Source organism: Trichechus manatus, unplaced genomic scaffold, assembly GCF_000243295.1.
Source record: "Trichechus manatus latirostris isolate Lorelei unplaced genomic scaffold, TriManLat1.0 scaffold00077, whole genome shotgun sequence".
NCBI classification, from domain to species: domain Eukaryota; kingdom Metazoa; phylum Chordata; class Mammalia; order Sirenia; family Trichechidae; genus Trichechus; species Trichechus manatus.
Genome location: NW_004444013.1, coordinates 11632460 through 11651524, shown reverse-complemented (window position 1 = coordinate 11651524; position 19065 = coordinate 11632460). Strand labels below are relative to the sequence as shown.

Here is a 19065-nt window from a genome sequence, read left to right as displayed (position 1 = left end):
GAAGGCAAGGGGGCAGGGAAACTAGATTACTAGAAATAGAACAAACGGAATGGAAATCATGAGAAAGTTGACACACCGTGTAAAAGGTAACCAGTGTCACTGAACAAATTATGTAAAAATTGTTAAATGGGTACCTAATTTGCTGTGTAAACTTTCACTGAAAACACAGTAAAGTATTATTTTTTTTAAAAAGTTGTATTTCCAACCGCCCTGACAGGGATCACAACAGAGAGTCCTAGATGGAGCAGGAGAAGGGTGGAGTGCAGAACTCAAATTCTAGTAAGAAGACCAGACTTAATGGTCTGACTAAGACTGGAGGTACCTCAGAAAGCATGGTCCCTGGATTCTCTATCAGCCCAGAACTAAAACAATTTTCGAGGCCAACTCTTCAGACAGGGATTGGACTGGACTGTGGGACATAAAGTGATACTCTTGAGGAGTGTGCCTCTTAGCTCAAGTAGATACAAGAGACTAAACAGGCAGCTTCTGTCCGGAGGTGAGATGGGAAGGCAGAGAGGGTTAGGAGCTGGTTGAATGGACATGGGGAATCCGGGGTGGAAAGGAGGAGTGTGCTGTCATAGTATGGGGAGAACAGTTAGGGTCACATAACTATGTATGTATAAGTTTTTGTACAGGAAAAAAAAAATCCTAGCAGGGACAAAAGTGTTTTCCCATTCTGGCATGCATTAGCTAGGCAGTTGGTGAAATGTGTAAATACCTCTATGCATATTAAACACTGTTTAACAGGGGGAAGAAAAGTTGTATTTCCATAACTAGCAGTGAGAAAACTGAAAAGGAAATTAAGAAAACACTTCCATTTACAATAGCATCAAAAAGAATAAAATACTTGGGAATATATTTAACATAAAGAAGTGTAAGACTTGTACACTGAAAACTACAAAACACTGTTGAAAGAAATGATAGAAGACCTAAATAAATGGAAAGACATCCCATGTTCATGGATCAGAAGACTTAATGTTGCTAACATGGCGATACTCCCCAGGTTGATCTACAGATTCAGTGCGGTCCCCATCAGAATGCCAGCTGACTTGAGGTTCCCTTTGTGAGCCTCTCTGACCAGGGATCCTGGGAGCAGCTTTGAGTTAAAATTCCAACGAAGCCACATTGTTTCGGTTGCTCGGTTCTACTTTTTGTTTCATCTTTACAATTTTGTTTGTGTAAAATTTTACACCTTTTATTTTTAAATAAAAATAAATCCATTTACACCTTTTAAATGCTAATGTAAGATATTACCTCTTCCCCAGACTCTCCTTTCTGAGCTCAGTATCTGCTTTATGGTTTCTGACCTTGGGTGTGTTATGGTAGCTTCCTGAGTTCCAAAATCCCCGTGAAATGGGAATAAGAAGAGCACCTACTTCATAGGATTGTCTTGAAGGTGAAGAGAGAAATGGTCCAGTGCTGAGCACCAGAACAGTGCCTTAGAACTTAGCACCTGGGAAGCGCTTAGAACATTGGCTGGGCTTATATTATTTGGGGGTTTATGATGGTCCTATTGCTTTGAATCTTAGCAATTCCGAAGTAAACTGTTAATATCTTCTTGCCTAAAAGCAAATTTACCGTGAAAAAAAACTTTTAGTCATACTAAATTCAAAACCACAAAAACCTGCTTTAGGAAATGCCTTTCCTTTAAAACGATTGAAATAATATGCCTTGGGCTTAAAACTTATTTCCTTCCTTTCCTAGGGATGAATTTAATATTAAAGTTCTTCAGGCTTTTGTTGAACTCCATGAGTTTGCTGATCTCAACCTCGTACAAGCCTTAAGGTAAGTCTTTAATTGCGTATTGGGTACAAGAAAGGTGGGGAGGTGAGAGAATGGGTGTGTGGACAGTAGTGGTTGCGCCTTCACTCCTGGTAACTCAGAAGGTTCCGTGTGTCTCTGCAAACACTGGTTTTCCTTATGAAAACGCTGCAGGCGCGTTCAGCAGCCCCGAGGGACGTCAAGACTCTCGCTCACTTACGGATGGATGGTGACGGCTGGCGCCACATCCTGGTCATAGCTTCTTTGCTGTGCTTTGTTTTTAGTGGTGCTTGACAGTTGTGTCACGTGCTCTCTTCCCACGTCTGCTGATTGCTCTGTAGTCGGAGCTCAGACAGGCGCGGGCCCACTTCCCGCCAGATGTGGCTTCAAATGCCATCGGTATGGATGCGACTGAGTGTGCCAGGGAGGTGTCTGCTCAGCCCCAGATATAGACTTCCCACCAGCAGAGGAGAGCCAGGTGTCCCCACACATCACGCCAGGGTGGATCTGGAGGATTGGCTCCCATACCCTCTCATGGGTCCGGTCCCCACACAGCCGTCCGTGGTGCAGCCTGGCCACAAGGGCAGGGAGCTGGCCCTTCTGGATGCACACTCTGGTTGCTCTTCTGGTACATTTTCCTCTTTCCTTCCTTTGCTTCCTTCCTGCATGTCTGGACCCAGACATGATGGCCCTTGGTCTGGTGGAAGTCATTGGGCAGGGGCCCCTTGGCCCCGCGTTCACCCTGAGAGCTGCCCGTGAGCTGCTCTGCCATGAGCTCATGGGCAGGCTGTGCCCGAATGAGCAGAGTCCACACGTTTTGTCCATCTCATGGTCTAGACCTCCCCCTACGCGTGCTGCTTGCTGCAGTGTCAGTCTCTTCCTCGCAGCCTCACTTCAGCAGCAGACTGGGTTGTTGGCATGCGTGCCCATGTGCTGCTTAGCCTGGGGCTGGACCGTGTGCCAGCAGTTAGCAACAGACACGATTCCTGCAGCCATAGGTGTTTTTAGGTTCAATTTTTGAAAACTTTTGAGAAAGGGGCAGACCTAGGGGGCTAGTCTGGGAGGTGTGTCCATGGCACGGTTGTTGATAGTCTCCGGACCAGAGCTGTAGGAGAGTCTTAACTAGATGCTGCAAGTGTTGGGGGCCGGCATGGCCCTGCAGCAGGCCTGGAGGGGGGAGGTCTGGGCTCTGTATGTGTCCGCAGCTCCTCTGTTGTCCCTCCTGCCACGTGCCTGTCCTTGAGGCCCACCTGGCAGGGCGCCCTAGGCGACCCCCAGAAGTCACGGCCCCGCCCAGACGGTGGAGGCAGTGTGGATGCGGCTCACCCTCACCCACACTGACAGTGCACACCTGCCCTTGTGCTGGCAGCCGTACTGGCTCGAGGCGTGCAGAGAAGGAGGCCAGGAGGAGAGTGGGCCTGGGAGCGGGTGTGGGGTCTGCTCAGATGGTAGCACCGGCTGTGGGGACGCTGAGGCCGGCAGGGAGAATCCAGGTCGGCTGGGCCAGGCAGGCAGGGGAGCAGCACAGCGGACTCGAGGCCTGGCCGGTGCCGGACCACAGAGGTGCGAGCGGGTGGTAAAGACACAGCTGGGTGGGAGGGCTCCTCTCACACTCAGGAGCTTGGGTTTTAGTCTGACGACTCGGAGCGGCCAGGGCCGAGGAGGCGAGTGCTAGCTGAGAGGTGGCCTGAGTGTGGCCACAGTCCCCAGAGAGAGAGTTGGGTGAGAAGAAGCAGAGCAAGGCACAGGGCAGCCCCCCTCATCAGGGGCATGCAGAGAAGGGGAGCACCCAGAGGGAGTGGAGGGGACCAGGCAGGGCAGCGTTCCCCTCTCACCTGATGGCTGTGGATGGAGGCTTTCAAACTGCAGACAGTCCATTGTCACCAAGCCTTTCATCTAACCTCAGCCCTGCCCCTCTGCTAAAGCCACTGGAACGTCGGCCATGCGCGGAGCACCATGGGGCATGCTGGACAGAGGCCTTGCAGGGTGGGGCCAGTGGGGCAGGTGACAGTAAGGAGATCCTAGGGTGCCATGGTGACAAAGCAGAGGAGGGCTCAGGAGTGAGCGGGGTAGGGGTGGCTGGCGAAGACTCTGTGAGATGGTGCCCACTGGGTAGAAAGGAACCCAAAGGTGTGAGGACGCAGCTGTCAGCTCACCTGGGCCAGACCCCTGGGGAAGAGCCCTGAGGCAGAGGCGGGAGGGCGGGGTAGGGAAACTGGCCGAGGGTAGGTGGGAGAGGAGCCCGGACGCCATCTGCAGACTTAGATTTCCCAAGCGAGGTGGGGTCATGGGTGGAGGAGTGTGGCCCGGTTACACGGTCAGGGTCACTGGGCTGCTGCGTGAGGAATGACTCGGGGAGCGGCAGGGGATGTGCCAGGCCCTGGCCATCCTGTGGGCGGGCGAAGGTGACGGCGGCAGTGGAGGGGCAGGGGCGCTGAGATTCTTGGTGCATTTTTAAGGCAGAGGTGACAGGGCTGTAGCCACCAGGTAAAGGTCGGTTTTGAGTTACTGATGGAAGAAAAAGATCTTGAGTCTCCCTCCTTGCCTACTCTGTTCCTCCGCGTCCCTGCCAGAGCAGGCCACAGGCAGAGGAGAAGGAGGAGGGTGCAGACTGCACATGCAGGCCCAGGGCCCATCTCCAGCACAGAGAGCGAGGTCCGTGGAGATGCGCCATTACCTGATGCATTGTTGGGCGTTGGGTCTCTTTCTCTGCAGGCAGTTTCTGTGGAGCTTTCGGCTTCCCGGGGAGGCTCAGAAAATCGACCGCATGATGGAGGCTTTTGCTTCACGCTACTGCCTGTGCAATCCCGGGGTCTTCCAGTCCACAGGTCAGTGCTAACACAGCCTCCCTCTGCCCTCTCAGAAGGCCCCTGGCTCGCCCGGGGTTTGTTTGCTGTAGGCTGCTAAGAAGATTCTGCCTCGGCCCTGAGCCAGGACAGTCTACTCTTGTCCCTGTCTGCCACAGGCCTGCCCAGGTAGCCAGTGGAGCTGTCCCGCCAGGACGCTCAGTCGGTCCTCCTGGGCACTCCTCCCTGATGTAGAAATTCTAGAGCACGTGCAGATCTGTTTGCAGCCTCTCGGGCGTCCTCCGAATGTGTTCTAGATACCTGCTATGTGCTGTCGTTCGCCATCATCATGCTCAACACCAGCCTCCACAACCACAACGTGCGGGACAAGCCCACGGCAGAGCGGTTCATCACCATGAACCGCGGCATCAACGAGGGAGGGGACCTTCCAGAGGAGCTGCTGAGGGTGAGTGTCGCAGGAACGTGCGTCTGAGCACAGGATCGGGCAACCTCAGAGCCAACTCAGGACACCTACGACAGCCGTCCTCCTTCCTCTCTATCCCTGACCTTGTTGTCAATTTTCAGGATTATCAGATTCTGTCTGTGCAAATTGGCAATGCCACTTCTTTCTTTTAAGCGTGTTCTTAGTGTCTCTTCGCTTCTCTGGCCCTGCTGAGCCTCACCCTTCTTCCTGATCTGAGAGAAGGCAAGTGACTTCTCCCCTGTGAACTCTGGATTTGCTGCTGTTTTCCCCTCCTTACAGAATTTATATGAAAGTATTAAGAATGAGCCATTTAAGATCCCAGAGGATGACGGGAATGACTTGACTCACACGTTCTTCAACCCCGACCGGGAAGGCTGGCTCCTGAAGCTGGGTGAGTGCGGGCACTTTGCCATGTGGCCCGCGGTCATCCCCCAGCCCATGGCCCTCAGTGACCTTGTAGCCAATGCCCCTAAGCGGAAAGCAGGGTCAGGAGCACAGCCGAGCACATGAGTGCTCCTGGTGGCTGACACCCCAGAGTCGTGACTGCCCCTCTGAGCAGGCCTTCCAGAACAGGGCAGACAGGCGCACCCGGCTGCGCGGAAGCTGCCCAGCACGCGGCTCAGCTCCTGTCTAGATACAAGTCCAAGTCAGTTTTCTGTACCCGAAGCAAGTGCGTTTACCTCCAAAGACCTCTGTGTGCCTTTCTCTTGGTTTGGCGTGGCTGTGATTTTGATGCGTGGTTTAAATGTGCCTTCTTGTTGTTTTCCTTCTGCCTGTGGCTCCCACCTTTCTGTTCTGTGACGGGCTGTCCCTGCTTGTTCTGCGTTAGGAGGTACGTACCCAGTGGCTTCCTGCCTCTGTCTCAGCTGCTCATTTCTCTCCTGGTCTCCTCTCACCTTGCTAGCTTGTGCGAAGCTCGGGTGACGGCCGCTATTCATCCGACCCTGTAGCCTCGACATGCTGGGCTCGGCTTTGGGGTTCCAGCGTGTGGCGACCGACAGGGCAGGGTCAGGGTGGCTGTGATGCCTCAGAAGCACATGGCATGCTGTGCGGGGATAGCTTCAACTCCCTGCAGTTCTGTAGGGCATTGGGGACGGCCAGGAACCAGCGCCACCCCTCAGCGTCACGGGTCTCCTCCCTCACACCCACCACGCAGTGCCCACCTGCCGCCTCGGGAAGACCCCAGGTCCTAATGGCCCCCTTATGCTTTATGGGTGGTTTAAGGAGTTTTCAGAGGTCATTTTGACTGTGGGGATTGGGATTTTTGCCTTCCTGTTAACATTAAACTGCAAGCTGTGACAACTGTTCCATCAAGGCATTTCTGAGAGCAGATGTTTCTTGTGGCGTGTAAGATATTAAGGGCAGTGAGAACTCTGTAGTTTTTTAGCAAGGAGGAGAAAACAGCCGTGGTGAATTGTGAGGGTGTGAGCATGGGTGGGGCACTCCCCTGGGAGCCCAGTGCCTGTCGTTCCAGTTCGAGGTCGCCTTGCTCTTCTGACCCTTCCCCGGCTCTGCACCAGTTTAGCAGAGTCTGGATCTTTGCTAGAAACCTCATAGCGGTAGCCATGGGACTTGGAGGCATAAGTAACCTCAGACGGACACCATCGTTTCAAATGTCAGACAGCCTGTGGTTCTGGTGTGAAGGCAGGGGAAGGAGGGCAGGCAGAGTGAGTGGGGGTGCATTTGATGAGACCCTGCCCTCTGGCCCTGCATTGCAGAGGGCGCTCCCTGGTGGACAATGGCCTCATAAGCCAAGCCACCGTGCTGATGGATCGCCAGGGAAGATTTGAGGGGCTGCGTTGTCTTTTTTTTTTTTTTAATAATTTATTTTATTTTTCTATTATTGTTACTGAGAATATACACAGCAAAACATACACCAATTCAACATGTGCCTACACGTACTCTTCAGTGACATTGATTCCATTCTTCCAGTTGTGTAAACATCTCACCCTCCTTTTCTGAGTTGTTCGTCCACCATTAACATAAACTCATTGTTCCCTAAGATTCCTATCTATTTGAGTTGTTGTCAGTTTGATCCCACATAGATAGATCTTGAAAGAGCACAATGCGGAGTTGGCATCGTTATTAGCAACAATACCAGGGACGAACCAGGACACCAGCAGATGCAGAAAGTTACGCCAGGCAGAGCCCCTGGGGTGCAGGCTACCCCATTGTACCTTTGTCTTCCTGGACCTCCGTCTGACCCAGGCAGCCTCTGTTCTTGCCCTGGTCTCAGGAGTGAAACCAGAGGCCAGAGGCTGGCGTGGTCTGTCCCACATGGTGGGTCAGCAGCAGTGGCTGTGTCCAGGCTCCCACCCTGCTGAACCATGCAGCTCTCAGCACCCAGAGACTCTTGGTCCGGAGGCCTCATCCCGGCAGCTTTGAGGGCCCAGAGTGTCGCCATCTGGACCCAGGCTTGGCCTCAGAGACAGCTGAGGGGACGAGGAGGCCACAGGTCTGCCCTGAAGGTGGTGTGTGTCGTTAGTAAGGACAGCCGGCTCCAGGCCTCCCTCACAGCTCCCGGTCACTGGAGAGAGTCCCCTAGCACAGGGCAGGCGCTTGGCCAGATGCACAAAACAGGCTTAGAAACTAAAACATTTGTCTCCAAGCATGTGCACAAAGGGCACAGGAGGCCCCAAGTGTGACCTTGCTGAATTACATCCTCCTAGACAGTTAAATTTGAAACCAGGTGGCACTTTGACAATCCCTGGATGCCTTGCCAGGCAGGCGCTTCATCTTTCCTGTGCAGTGTGCAGGGCCTGGTGAGGACTGTTAGTGAATTACGGCCCCGCCTCAAGTCCTGAGAATCCGTTGTGTTAAAAATGCACGCAGGCGTGTGCTCAGTTGAGCTGTCGTGGGTGTGCACGCTCCCGCCTGATAACAGCAGTGAAAGTAGGAGGGAAATGACAAGAAAGCAGGTGCTGCCCCAGTTTCAGGGAAGCCAGGCTTCTTTTGGCAGAGGCGTGTGTGAGTGGTGTGTGGCGCGCGTGGGTGGTGCGTATGTGTATTGTCTGCGTGTGGGTGGTGTGTGGTGTGTGGGTGGTGTGTGTGTGTGGTGTCTGCGTGTGGGTGGTGTGTCTGCGTGTGGGTGGTGTGCGTGTGTGTAGTGTCTGCGTGTGGGTGGTGTCTGCGTGTGGGTGGTGTGCGTGTGTGTAGTGTCTGCGTGTGGGTGGTGTGTGTGTAGGTGTCTCATAACGTCAGCCAGAAACCTGCACGGCACAGTCTCTTCTTGTAGCTTAGCCCTGAGATCAAGGCACTGTCCCAACCCCTCCTGGGGCTGACAGGGTGCCCTGGGCCGGGCCTTTATCCCCCAGGCCTATGAGGCTCCCCTGGCCTTGAGAATGGGGACCAGGGACTGGACCCTCCAGGATGTGCCACTGAATTTGAGAACAGGGGCCAGCAGTCAGGGTGCAAGGAGCAGAGAGCCCTTTCTCCTGGGAGTTGGTGGTACGGGCCTAGCGATGGGCACAGGGTAGTGGGGCCCAGGGGTGAGCAAAACCCACAGGCGGTACCTGATCCCGCGTTATGATGAGAGCGTCTGGTAGATATGATTCGCAGACAGGGTGCCTGGGAAGGATCCTAGAGAACTGGCTGGAGACTGAGTTTAGAGAAGGTGCAGCCGAGGCTCAGGGGAGGCCTTGAGGGAGTTTAGGGAGTTTGGGTCTTATGATGAGAGCAGAGGGAGCCCTGGGGGACTTCAAGCAGGGAGCCACTCGGCCAATTTATTTTTTTTTCAAAAGATGCCTCTGGTGCTGTGTGGGAGCCGGTAGGAGGGGCAAGCAGGGCCCTGAGGCCAGAGAAAACACCCTGCCCCATCAGCACCCAGGGAGGAAATGTGAGGGACAGAGTGAGGCGGGTGCAAGTGGGGTGCCAAGGGAGGAAGTGTGAGGGACGGAGCTGGGTGAGTTCAGGATCACAAGAGTTCAGCTTGAGAAGCACCTGGAACCCATCAGCTGTGTCCTCCTTTTTTTTGTGGCTTCTAGGTCCTTAGCACATGTCTCTGTCGCCTGTCACCCGGGACTTGGGGACAAGGTTGAGCTCCCCTGTGTGATGCCCCAGGGGAGGTGGAAGGCCAGAGAGGGCCAGTGTGGGGCCGGGGGCCGCCAGGGAACCCGGGCCTGTGCTGGTCTTGGGGGGAAAATGGACAGGCCTGTCTGGGGTGAGCAGAGAACCCCAGCAAGATGCCGAGAGCCCTGGTGAGGCTGCGCTGGTCCAGAGAACATGGAGCAGCCAAGGTACAGGCAGGAGACTGGGAGGGGGCGGGCCATGGGGTCAGGGGATGGGGTGTCCCAGGCTGGGAGCCCTGGCTGGGAGGCGGCCTGAGGGAGGGCCTGAGGGAATCTTGGGCCAGGCCATGGCCAGCCTGGTGTTCAGACAGACCCTCCTGACAGGAATAATTCCCTGGGCAAGAGAAGGAGGTAGGGGACTGCACCTTCCTGCCAGAGCATGTCTCAGAGCCATGACTCCTACAATGTGGCTAATGCTTTTCCTCCTCGTGCTTCTGTGGGTGCGGACCTTGGTGAGGGGTGTGGGGGGCGCCAGAGTGGGATTTTCTCAGGGCCCGCGAGTGGCAGGGTGGACAGAGCAGCCTTGAGCCCAGCCCTGGCTCACCCTGGTGCTGGAGCTCTCCACGCCTCTCTAGGCCACAATCAGAGAGCCACCTGTTAGACATCAGAAGGATGAGCCGTTTGGGGCTGGTCTGTGAGGCAGGGCGAGGCCTTCCCAGTGCCCGGAAACACAAGGAAAGGCAGCGGGGCTCCTGTGCACCTTGCACACCTGCTGTATTTTCTCTTGTTTCTGTCTTCTTACCCTGGCTGTCTGCAAACTGAAGCCCCGTCAGAGGCCACATTAACCCTCCTGCCCCAGCCCTGGGTAACATTTGGCTTCCAGGGGTTCCATCCAGAGCGTCTCTTCATTTCGCCATGTGACCCGCACAGAAGGCCTCCTGTCGTCCTGTCCCCCAAGCACACTGTGTGGCTTCTAGAATGTACCTCACTTTACCACACGTCTCCTCACCTCACCTCACTCTCAACTGCACTGCACTGACTCATGGTCTCTATGTGGTGGTGGGGGGGGTGGCCCTGGCCCTGAGGGCAGACCCTCACCCTGACAGCACTGCACTGCCTGTGTGCCCTGAGAACCTGGGCGGTGCCCATAGAACGTCAGCACCCTCAGCGCTGGGTGCCCCTGGGGCCTGGAGAGTCATTTTCCGCCTTGGACCGTGTGTCTCCCTTGAATTTGTTGCCCACAGCATGTTTTTCTCTTAATAAAAAAAAAAACAAAAACCTTCACGTCAGCAGCAAGGGCAAGAAATTGAAGCCAGTTTGTCTCTGCTGCATGTTTATGGGTAAAAGAGAGTTCCTTTTCGTTTAGTGAAAGGAGTCTGTCAGAGGAGCTGAGTGAGGCGTGTTCACGTGTGTTTCAGATCTTGTTACAAGATTAGTTCAATCTAATAATTCCCTGGGCAAGGGGTAATTGATTGTGATGGATTCCAGGGCCGCCCCAAGTATTCCATAATGCGATAACCACCCTGGTGTAATAGGATTAGGTCACAGAAGATCTGGGGTGAGTGGGCCATGACTGCATCATATGGTCATCTCCATGTGAGGAAATTAAGCCCATCCATTATGACTGACTTTGCTGGGAAGCAGATTTGAAGATGACTGAATTATCCAGGGGATCTGGGGGTGCATGCCAGGGGCCCCAGCAGTGCCCTGTGTCAGCCAGTTTTCCAGCCGGTGGCACAGGGGATCAGATGGACTTAAACAGCCAGGTCAGTGTGGCTAGCTCAGGACTTTTCTGATTGTCAGTCTGAATGTCAAACACTTTCATGAGAAGGAAAGCTTAAAACCAAGCTTGGTTCCTGGTGGCATTTCTGAAAATTCATTAACTTGTTTAACTCCCGGGACCCCCTCAGCCGTTGGGCCCTGGTGCTTGGCCTGCACCATCGTCTGACTCATGAGACCTTCTGCTTGCAGGAGGCCGCGTGAAGACCTGGAAGCGGCGCTGGTTCATCCTGACGGACAACTGCCTCTACTACTTCGAGTACACAACAGTAAGAGCAAGCTCGGGTCCTGCCTGTCCCCCCGTGGTGACTGGCACCCACTCTAGATGGAGACGGATCCTCCAGGCCAATAGCCTGAGTGGGTCTAGATGCGCCCCTTTCTCTTGTAGGATAAGGAGCCCCGGGGAATTATTCCACTGGAAAACCTCAGCATCCGAGAGGTGGAAGACCCGCGGAAACCGGTAAGATGGATGGCTTTCTCTTGTCAAATTCTCTCTTTCAACACGCTCGACCCTCTCATGCTGGCAGTGCTGAGGGAAGGGGCCTGAACCTAGGCATTTACGATCCTCCCCCGAGCCCTTGGGTGATGTCCTCCCTTGTCTTTGCCCTCCTCCAGAACTGTTTTGAGCTTTATAACCCAAGCCACAAAGGGCAAGTTATCAAAGCCTGCAAGACAGAAGCTGATGGCCGCGTGGTAGAAGGGAACCATGTGGTGTACCGGATCTCTGCCCCGACCCCGGAGGAGAAGGAGGAGTGGATCAAGTCCATCAAGTGAGTGAGGTGCTCCGCAGGGTTGCAGAGGCTTCAGGGCTGTTTCTTTCTGACAGTTAAGTTGGAGAGTGTGTGCTTGTGTGTGTGTGTGTGCCTACCTGCCTGAGTGAATGAACCCTTTTGTTTCCAGAAATTCTAAGGAGACATCAGCTCTCAAAGATTTGGCTCTGCTCGTCTGATGACGACTAGGCTGATGGGTGGGGGCACTGTGTCTTACAGACCGCACAGCCCCATGCATGGGTCTAACCTGACTTTTTCCCTTTTTTTCATCAGAGCAAGTATCAGTAGGGATCCTTTCTATGACATGCTGGCAACAAGGAAAAGAAGGATTGCCAATAAAAAATAAGAGCTTTCCTGGCTCAACAGGTAAAAGTAAAAACCAAAACCCCACAGCAAACAGTGACTGAAGCGTCCTCCCCGTGACACCTTGGATCACACCTCCTTAGAGCGTTTTCCAGAAGGCGTGGCCAGGAGGCAGTGGTTTCTGTGTCGTGCTCACGGCTTCGCAAATGAAGAGTGCTCTGGGGTCGGGTGTAGTGAACCAAGCTGCACGCTCTGAAGCCTTAGGAGTGCCGTGGTCTGGGATCTTTGTTGCTGGTGAGGTTCCAGAAAACCTCCCTTCCTGCTGACCCTCATCACCCGCGTGGGAGATGTCCAAACACGCCCTTATCAGTTTTCTCCACAGCAGCGCCTGGTGGAGCTGTCAGAAGTGCTGCGCGCCCGCCAGCACAGGGCTCCTTTTCTCTAGACGGGAACCGCGCTGCCACCAGCTGTGCCACGTCAGCCCTTCCAGAAGCCACTGTTTTATAGCAACACAGGAAAGGAAAAGCTACCACTTTTTTATTCAGAATTTTTTTCTCAAATATATGATTATAGCTTTTATATGCTTTTTTATATTCTGAAATTATGATGAAAGATTCTTACTTTCTAACAGTAGTATTTTTAGAATGGCAGCTATAAATTTAACTCCAGGACACAAGTATATACCATGCACTGAAAAAATACATATGCAGCGCCCAAAGGGGTTTGGTGAGGGAGAGGCATTTGCACTTTGGGGGGCTGTTGCTGACCAGCCGGTGCTGCGACTCACTCGCCATTGTCAGGGAGGGAGAGAGGCGTGGGGGCCATGGCATGGTTTCCCCACCTCCCAGAGGGGGGCCTGGGGTCCTTGGGGGAGGACGAGCACTTGGCAGGGAGGGGGGAGGGAGGGCAGCCAGGAGCAGGGCCCCAGGTGTGACACCTGGTACTGCTCTTAAAACTTTGACTTTTTTTGCCCCACAAATACTTTTTCAAATACTTTCTGGAAAGTAAATTGTTCAGTATAAATTATGTTTTTTGGGGGGATGTTTATGCTGTAACTGCTGAATTCTGGGAGACAGCTTTTTCCCTGGACGCAGAGGCTGTATGTTGAACCACACGAAACTGCTGGTGTGGCTGGTTTGACCTGCACAGAGTGCAGTTCCATATGGTTCAACCAAGTATGCGTCAGGCTGGCTTTTGACCACATTCTTCTCTTTAAAACTTGTCAGCAAAATGAATGATTAATTTTACTGACCTTACAATAATCTGACCAAATTTCTTACTGTAATGAAGAGACATGTAAATAACTAGAAATAAGAAGTCGTATTCCTCTAATACAAGACCATGTTTTCGGAGAGCTCGTCTCATTATGAGGAGGGAAAGAGCAAACTCCAGGCTGGATGTGTCATTTCACATACACATACCTTGTCTAGACCAAACCAGTGTGGCACTTGGGTCTTCTGTAAGCAGTGTGAGCCCACGTAGGCCACCCAGGAGGCCGGGAAGGTGCTGCCCACGGCGGTGGTGGGTGCGCAGTGCATCTGCTTTGTGAGGGGGCTCAGCCCCGATGTGGTCGGGTCACCCAGACCTGGACTGAGGATGCTGAGTGGTTGGGGCTCTGAGCAGCACTCTGGACCTTCAGGAAGGGGCTGGGTGACAGATGCAGCTTCCTTCCCTAATGTAAGCTACGTCCACATCCAGGACACGTAACACACAGGGCCTCGTGCACAGGTGACTGCTTTGTCACTGGACGGCCTTGGTGCTGGGCCTCCCCGCACAGGCCTTCCTGTCCACCTGCCGTTTGCATTGACAGTCCTTGAATCCGCACCCTTTATGTGCCATAACTTCTGTGCAAAATGAAAGCTGGAGAAAGAAAACCTCAGATCGTATGCACTTGTTTTCGTTTTGAGTAGCCTTATGTGTTGCCTTGATGCTAGGACTGAGTGGCTGGCCTTTGCCTCCGAGTAGCTGACCTCGGTGTAGCTTTAAGTCACCCTGGACTGCAGGGGTGCCCAGCCCATAACTCTCCACTATGCATCAAACCTGTTTTTTTGGTTCATTCCCAGATTTTTAGGCTTTGTTACTGTACTGATACCTCAAATTCAAAACTTTCATTTTTGAGAAAGGCAACAGTCGGCGTTCTCGGGCAGCCTGACTGGTATATATGCAACTCTGGCCTCCGGTCTTCCAGCCCACAGGAAAGTTGCCTGGGCCACCAGACCCAAAGCTGGTGAGGATGTCCAGGGCCAGTGTGGGCCAGCTTGGTCAGTGTTTCACGCAAGAAAAAACACTTTCTCCTGACTTTCTCACCCCAGATATGACCCTGGGGGCACAGGGCTGCTGTGTTTGGGGTTTGGCCTCAGAGTGGTGTTGGGAAAAGCAAGCATGAAGGAGACACCTGATGAAGTCTGTTTCTCTGCTGCGTCATCTGCGAGGGAGCATCATCACCAAGGCTGCTCACAGGAGCCGTGCAGAACACGTGGTGCTACAGTCTGTGTAGTTTGCCATCCATCCGAGTGTTACATGAAGCCATCTAATTCCAGGTCTTGTGACAGTATTAACACAGTGGGCACAAAGCCATCGTGCCCACCGATCCCCAGGCAGGCCCGTTCCAGAGAGCCCGCCAGGCCGGGGCTGTGTGCCGGTGGCCGGAGGCCAGGCGACAGTTTCATCTCCTCGCGTGGGCAGGCCTGGTTTTCCTGCCTGAGCTTGAGCCTGATCAGTCATGTTCATCCTCCCCGCCCAGTGTCTACACTCAGTGCTTGAATCATTAGCTTCAAGTCTGGCCAAAGAAAAAGCCTCCTCCAGAGACAGGGAGTAGGAGGCAGTAAAGAGGAGTGCCCAGTGGCGCCTGCAGTGTCCACAGCCTCACCGGGCTCTCTCGCTGGGCCCCCGAGGAGGACCGGATTTCTTCAGGGTCAGGTAACACTTTTGAACAATTATATGTGGTACCAAACTGAGTCCAAATAGGAGCTATTCACCATGAAGCAGCACTCAGTGCTTCACATAAAGCAATGCATATTTTTAAAGTTACAAATGCATATATCTACACAGATATGCTTGCTGAGAAGTTTAGGTCTGTGGTAGACCAGAAACCACAAATTGTGATTTCTCGTTTTCTTATTTTTTCTTAGAAGACATTTCTATTTACAGTAAATATAGTATGTAAATAATTAATGTACATATATATGGATTTCTGGAATGTTATTCAGTGTATATACTTCCACAACTTGCATGAAGAAATATTCTGTATCTTGATATTTTGTTGTAAAGTGAATAGTAAGTAAAGTTGGAGACTGTATGGCTATAAACGCTCTCTTGCAAATACCGTGTTCACGCAATAAAAAAATCAAACGTATTGTTAAGCAAGATCGTCTAAGATTTGGTTCTTTAGAACAGAGCTGCTGTTGGAGCCAGCAACCTGCTCTCCAGCTCTGATCACTGGAATGTCTGCGGGCAGGCTGGCCTCTGTCTGCTTAAGGAGGTGAACGAGAGAGAGGAAGTAGAGGAAGTCAGGTAGAAGTGTCTGTAAGCAAATGGGAAACCAGCAGTAAAAAATAAGACACAAAATGTTGAATTTGCTGCCATTTATATACTATATAAATTTCACATGCTGTATATTTACAGTGGGGCAAGTGCTTTTTAATCTTTAAAAAAACAAAGATCAAACTTTAGACATCTCTGAACAACACAAACTGTATAAACCATACAGATTATTCAGATAACAAACTGTATTACATACAGTTTTCCCCACTCCATCTCCTGATGCAGGACCAGTGAATTATAAGTGTATCACAGTTTGATAGCATATCCATATTAAAAATAAAATCACAGTATGAATTTGTCTGTAACTAGGAACTTTAAGGGACCAAGCTGATGACTCAGACGCCTGTACCATATAGTCAAGACAAGAGACACTGTATCAAAAAGGGTTAGGTAATAAAAACATACTGTAGGCTTTACAAATAATGTTTGGATTATACATTCATAATGTAAATACTCATCATAACTGGTAAATTGATTGGAATAGTTCCACAAAGTTCAAAAACAGAACTTGTCTATAAAATACATCTTGAATACAACTAAAATATGAAGCAAATTAGTTTCTAGTATCAGACATTACAGAAAACAGACTTCTCTCAAAAGTCTAGTTGAGAGCTGTGAATCTTTAAATAAGTCTTTAAATTAAATACACACACTGTCAGTTGTTTGTACTTTAATAATTCCATGGTTTCCCGGTTGGTCTTGCACCAGATGTCTAACTTGGAGGAACATTACATGAAATACAAGTAATCAACCTGAGTCTGTAATTAAGCAGCATTTGAGATGTTCTATTCCAGGGCATTATTTTCAATGTGATTTATATACACGGTATCTACAATGGTCAGCAGTTGTAGAAAGTGTTCATCCATTTGGAATAAGGGCAATTAAGAAAAGGTAAAAACTAAAAAAAAAGTTCTCCATGGTAAAATCTGTACAGTATTTACTAAAGAAGCACCACGCAGATTTGAACAAAGTTATTTTCTATATAATTTAAGCTGGGTTGGGGATGGCTTCTGTTGAACATGTTGAATCTGAAAGACAAGAGGCAGCAGACATTAGTGATTCCCTAGGAAGGAGGGCTGGGACAAAGGGCCCAGTGAGCTGCAGGAGGGGCCTCCCCTTTTCACACCAGTGACTTATCCATGGCTTCCCTCTTAAGCAGCTTCCCAAGGTCTTTGGGGAGACTCTCCCTCCTTAAAATGGTAACTCTGGTTGCCTCTCTGAGGCATAATGGAGCAAGGTGGCCAGCTGATGGCACGTGCTGGTCCTTGGATCCAAGCTGGCTGCTGATCCACCTCAACCCGACATTCCCCTCGGGCTCGGGTTCCCTCCTTAATTAGGCTTAGGTCTCTTCCTTGAGGACGGGTGGAGAAAGCATGCTAATTAACTGCAAACTAATCTTCAGGAGAAAACTCAATTTGAAATTCATTTAAATCCCTGTCACTGACTAAAAAGTTAAGACACATTTGGACAAAATTCCTTTGAAAGGCAAAATGATTCACTGTCCCCGTTACCTCCGAAAGTGCAGGGTATAAACACGATTGCCATCTCCCAGGGCCACTGAGTAAAACTCCAGTATTAAATTACTTGAACACTCCTTGACACTCAAGGGTTTCGATCTGCTATGAGGCACTCACACCACAGTTGAATAAAACAAAGTCATTTCCACCTGAAAAGGGTATGTGTTGACAGGCTTCTGAATGACTGCCAAGTCTGGCATTTGGGGTCAGTGTCCCCGGCCTGGGCACCGGGCCAGGCAGCCCAATGTGAGTGGTGCTAACCCCTCAGTCCACAGACCAGGTGTCCCAGAAGCACGGGGAATGGGGAAAGGAACAGAGATGCCCAGGTTCCTCCCTTAGAGCAACCAATCAGGCAGGCCTGGGCTGGGGAAACAGGATTCTCCATTTGTCAAATGACCGTCCTGTTGATTCTAATGCCATGAACTCTGCCAGCTTTTCTTACAATGAAGGAGATGGGAAAATGGAGTGACTCTCTTCCTAAGTCTAAGGAACATAAATCTTCCCTGACAACGTTGGGAAAGTCTGAGGAAAAGGGGGCTAAATCCTTCTGCAGGTGTCTGGACTTCCCATGAAAAGCATCTGTGGGCAGTGCGGAGCATCTGCCGACAGTGCAGAGCTTGTTGGGAAGCAGCTAAGTGGGGCTGGTTCCCCAGACCCGCCCACCCCGTCCATGGTAGACACCCCGCATCTTATCACCTAGCTACTGGGGGTAGGGCCGAGACCAGGAGGGTGCTCCCTGACATCTGACATTGTCTTTAAAGTTAACACTCCCTTCTCTGTGTCCCTCACCAGCTCTGTCAGCATTTATGAAATATACAATATGAAAACAGCTTACCATAACTAGTGAATTGTTTTGAGGCCGAGTTTTCAATCACCTAGAAAGCAAAGGTTCGGAAACATTTTAATGATGGTTTTGCACAATTTTTAGTGCCTCTGCTCTGCAGGTGCATTAAACGACTACAGTTAACACTCCATTCTCTGAAGCCTCCAGTTCATGGCCTGAGATCAGGCCTCCAGGAGGACAGGCACGTGCATGTCATGAGCTGCTTCTCCAAGTGCTTTGCTGAAAGCAAGAGACAGTTCATGTGGTACTGAGGGGCCCCGTGGGTGGGCACCATCTGCAGCCCCATCAGACAGACCAGCACTCATGACAGAAGCATCTTAGGCCAAAGAAACGAGCTGAGGGCTGAAAAGAACCAGAGACTATGAGCCAAATGAGAAAGGTAAAACAGGCAAAGTGCAGGACAAGGGACTTGAGATGCATGGAAGACAGTCAGAAAAGCGTGTCCATCCTCCGTCCAATGGGAGGAGTCCCCTCTGGGAAGGATGAACAGGACAGCTCTCGGACCCAGGCACCAGCTGTGCCCCGCCCCTGGCTGCAAACCAGGCAGCCCTCAGGTGCAGTCTGACCGGGGACAGGGCACAGGGTCACAGCTCAAAGCCTGCTGCAGCCCCAAGACCCTCGTCTGGGCTACAAACGTGAGGAAGCCCAGGGTTGGCACTCAGCCCCTTCCCTGCAGAGCCTCTGCCTCCTGGCAGCCTCTGGCCAGGTCCGTACAGACGACCTGACAACCACGCGGCAGCCCTCCAGGCCCTGGCCCAACACACAGAACGGGCCCACCTCACACTTAATCCTGACGTGCCGAGCAGGGTCAGAAGGGAATCCATCCTCGCGACCCCCTGCCCCAATCACCAACATGTTTCATGTGAAACCAATTTTAAAACGTGTATAATTAATTTCTTAAAAAACACATGGACAAGTTAACAACGAAAAGACAGACAACCCAATCAAAAAATGGGCAGAGGACTTGAACAGACATTTCACCAGAGGACATTCAAACAGCCAACAAGCACATGAAAAGATGCTCAATGTCACTGGCTATTAGGAAAACACAAACCAAAACCACATGAGCTACTACACACCTGCTAGCATGGCTATTATTAAAAAAAAACAAAAAAAAGGAAAATAACAAGTGTTGGCGAGGATGTGGAGAAATTGGAACCCTCATCCATTGCAAGTGGGAATGTAAAACGGTGCAGCTGCTGGGGGAAAAGCAGTTTGGCAGTTCCTCAAAAAAGATGAACACAGAACTACCATATGACCCAGCAACTCCA

At 51.5% G+C, this 19065-nt stretch overlaps 2 protein-coding genes across 3 annotated transcripts in view; one reads left to right on the top strand and one right to left on the bottom strand.

The window, feature by feature from the left end:
• Positions 1-18279, top strand: part of CYTH3 (cytohesin 3) — a 29184-nt gene extending 10905 nt beyond the window's left edge. The window contains exons 5-13 of one of the 2 annotated variants that reach the window (XM_023735350.1): positions 1705-1785; positions 4477-4589; positions 4865-5013; positions 5311-5422; positions 11010-11086; positions 11206-11277; positions 11433-11587; positions 11861-11953; positions 14203-18279. In XM_023735350.1, the coding sequence (XP_023591118.1) occupies positions 1705-1785; positions 4477-4589; positions 4865-5013; positions 5311-5422; positions 11010-11086; positions 11206-11277; positions 11433-11587; positions 11861-11933 (832 nt within the window). In that variant the 3' untranslated portion in view covers positions 11934-11953; positions 14203-18279. Of the gene's footprint in view, positions 1-1704; positions 1786-4476; positions 4590-4864; positions 5014-5310; positions 5423-11009; positions 11087-11205; positions 11278-11432; positions 11588-11860; positions 11955-14202 lie in introns of those variants that run through there. The other variant, XM_004380821.3, reaches the window with a different exon arrangement.
• The window catches only part of USP42 (ubiquitin specific peptidase 42), a 47922-nt gene continuing 45199 nt past the window's right edge, over positions 16343-19065 (bottom strand). Inside the window, exons 16-17 of the mRNA XM_023735349.1 lie at positions 17786-17825; positions 16343-16461 (exon numbers count right to left, since the gene is read on the bottom strand). Of these exons, the coding sequence (XP_023591117.1) occupies positions 17818-17825 (8 nt within the window). The 3' untranslated portion in view covers positions 16343-16461; positions 17786-17817. The remainder of the gene's footprint in view (positions 16462-17785; positions 17826-19065) is intronic.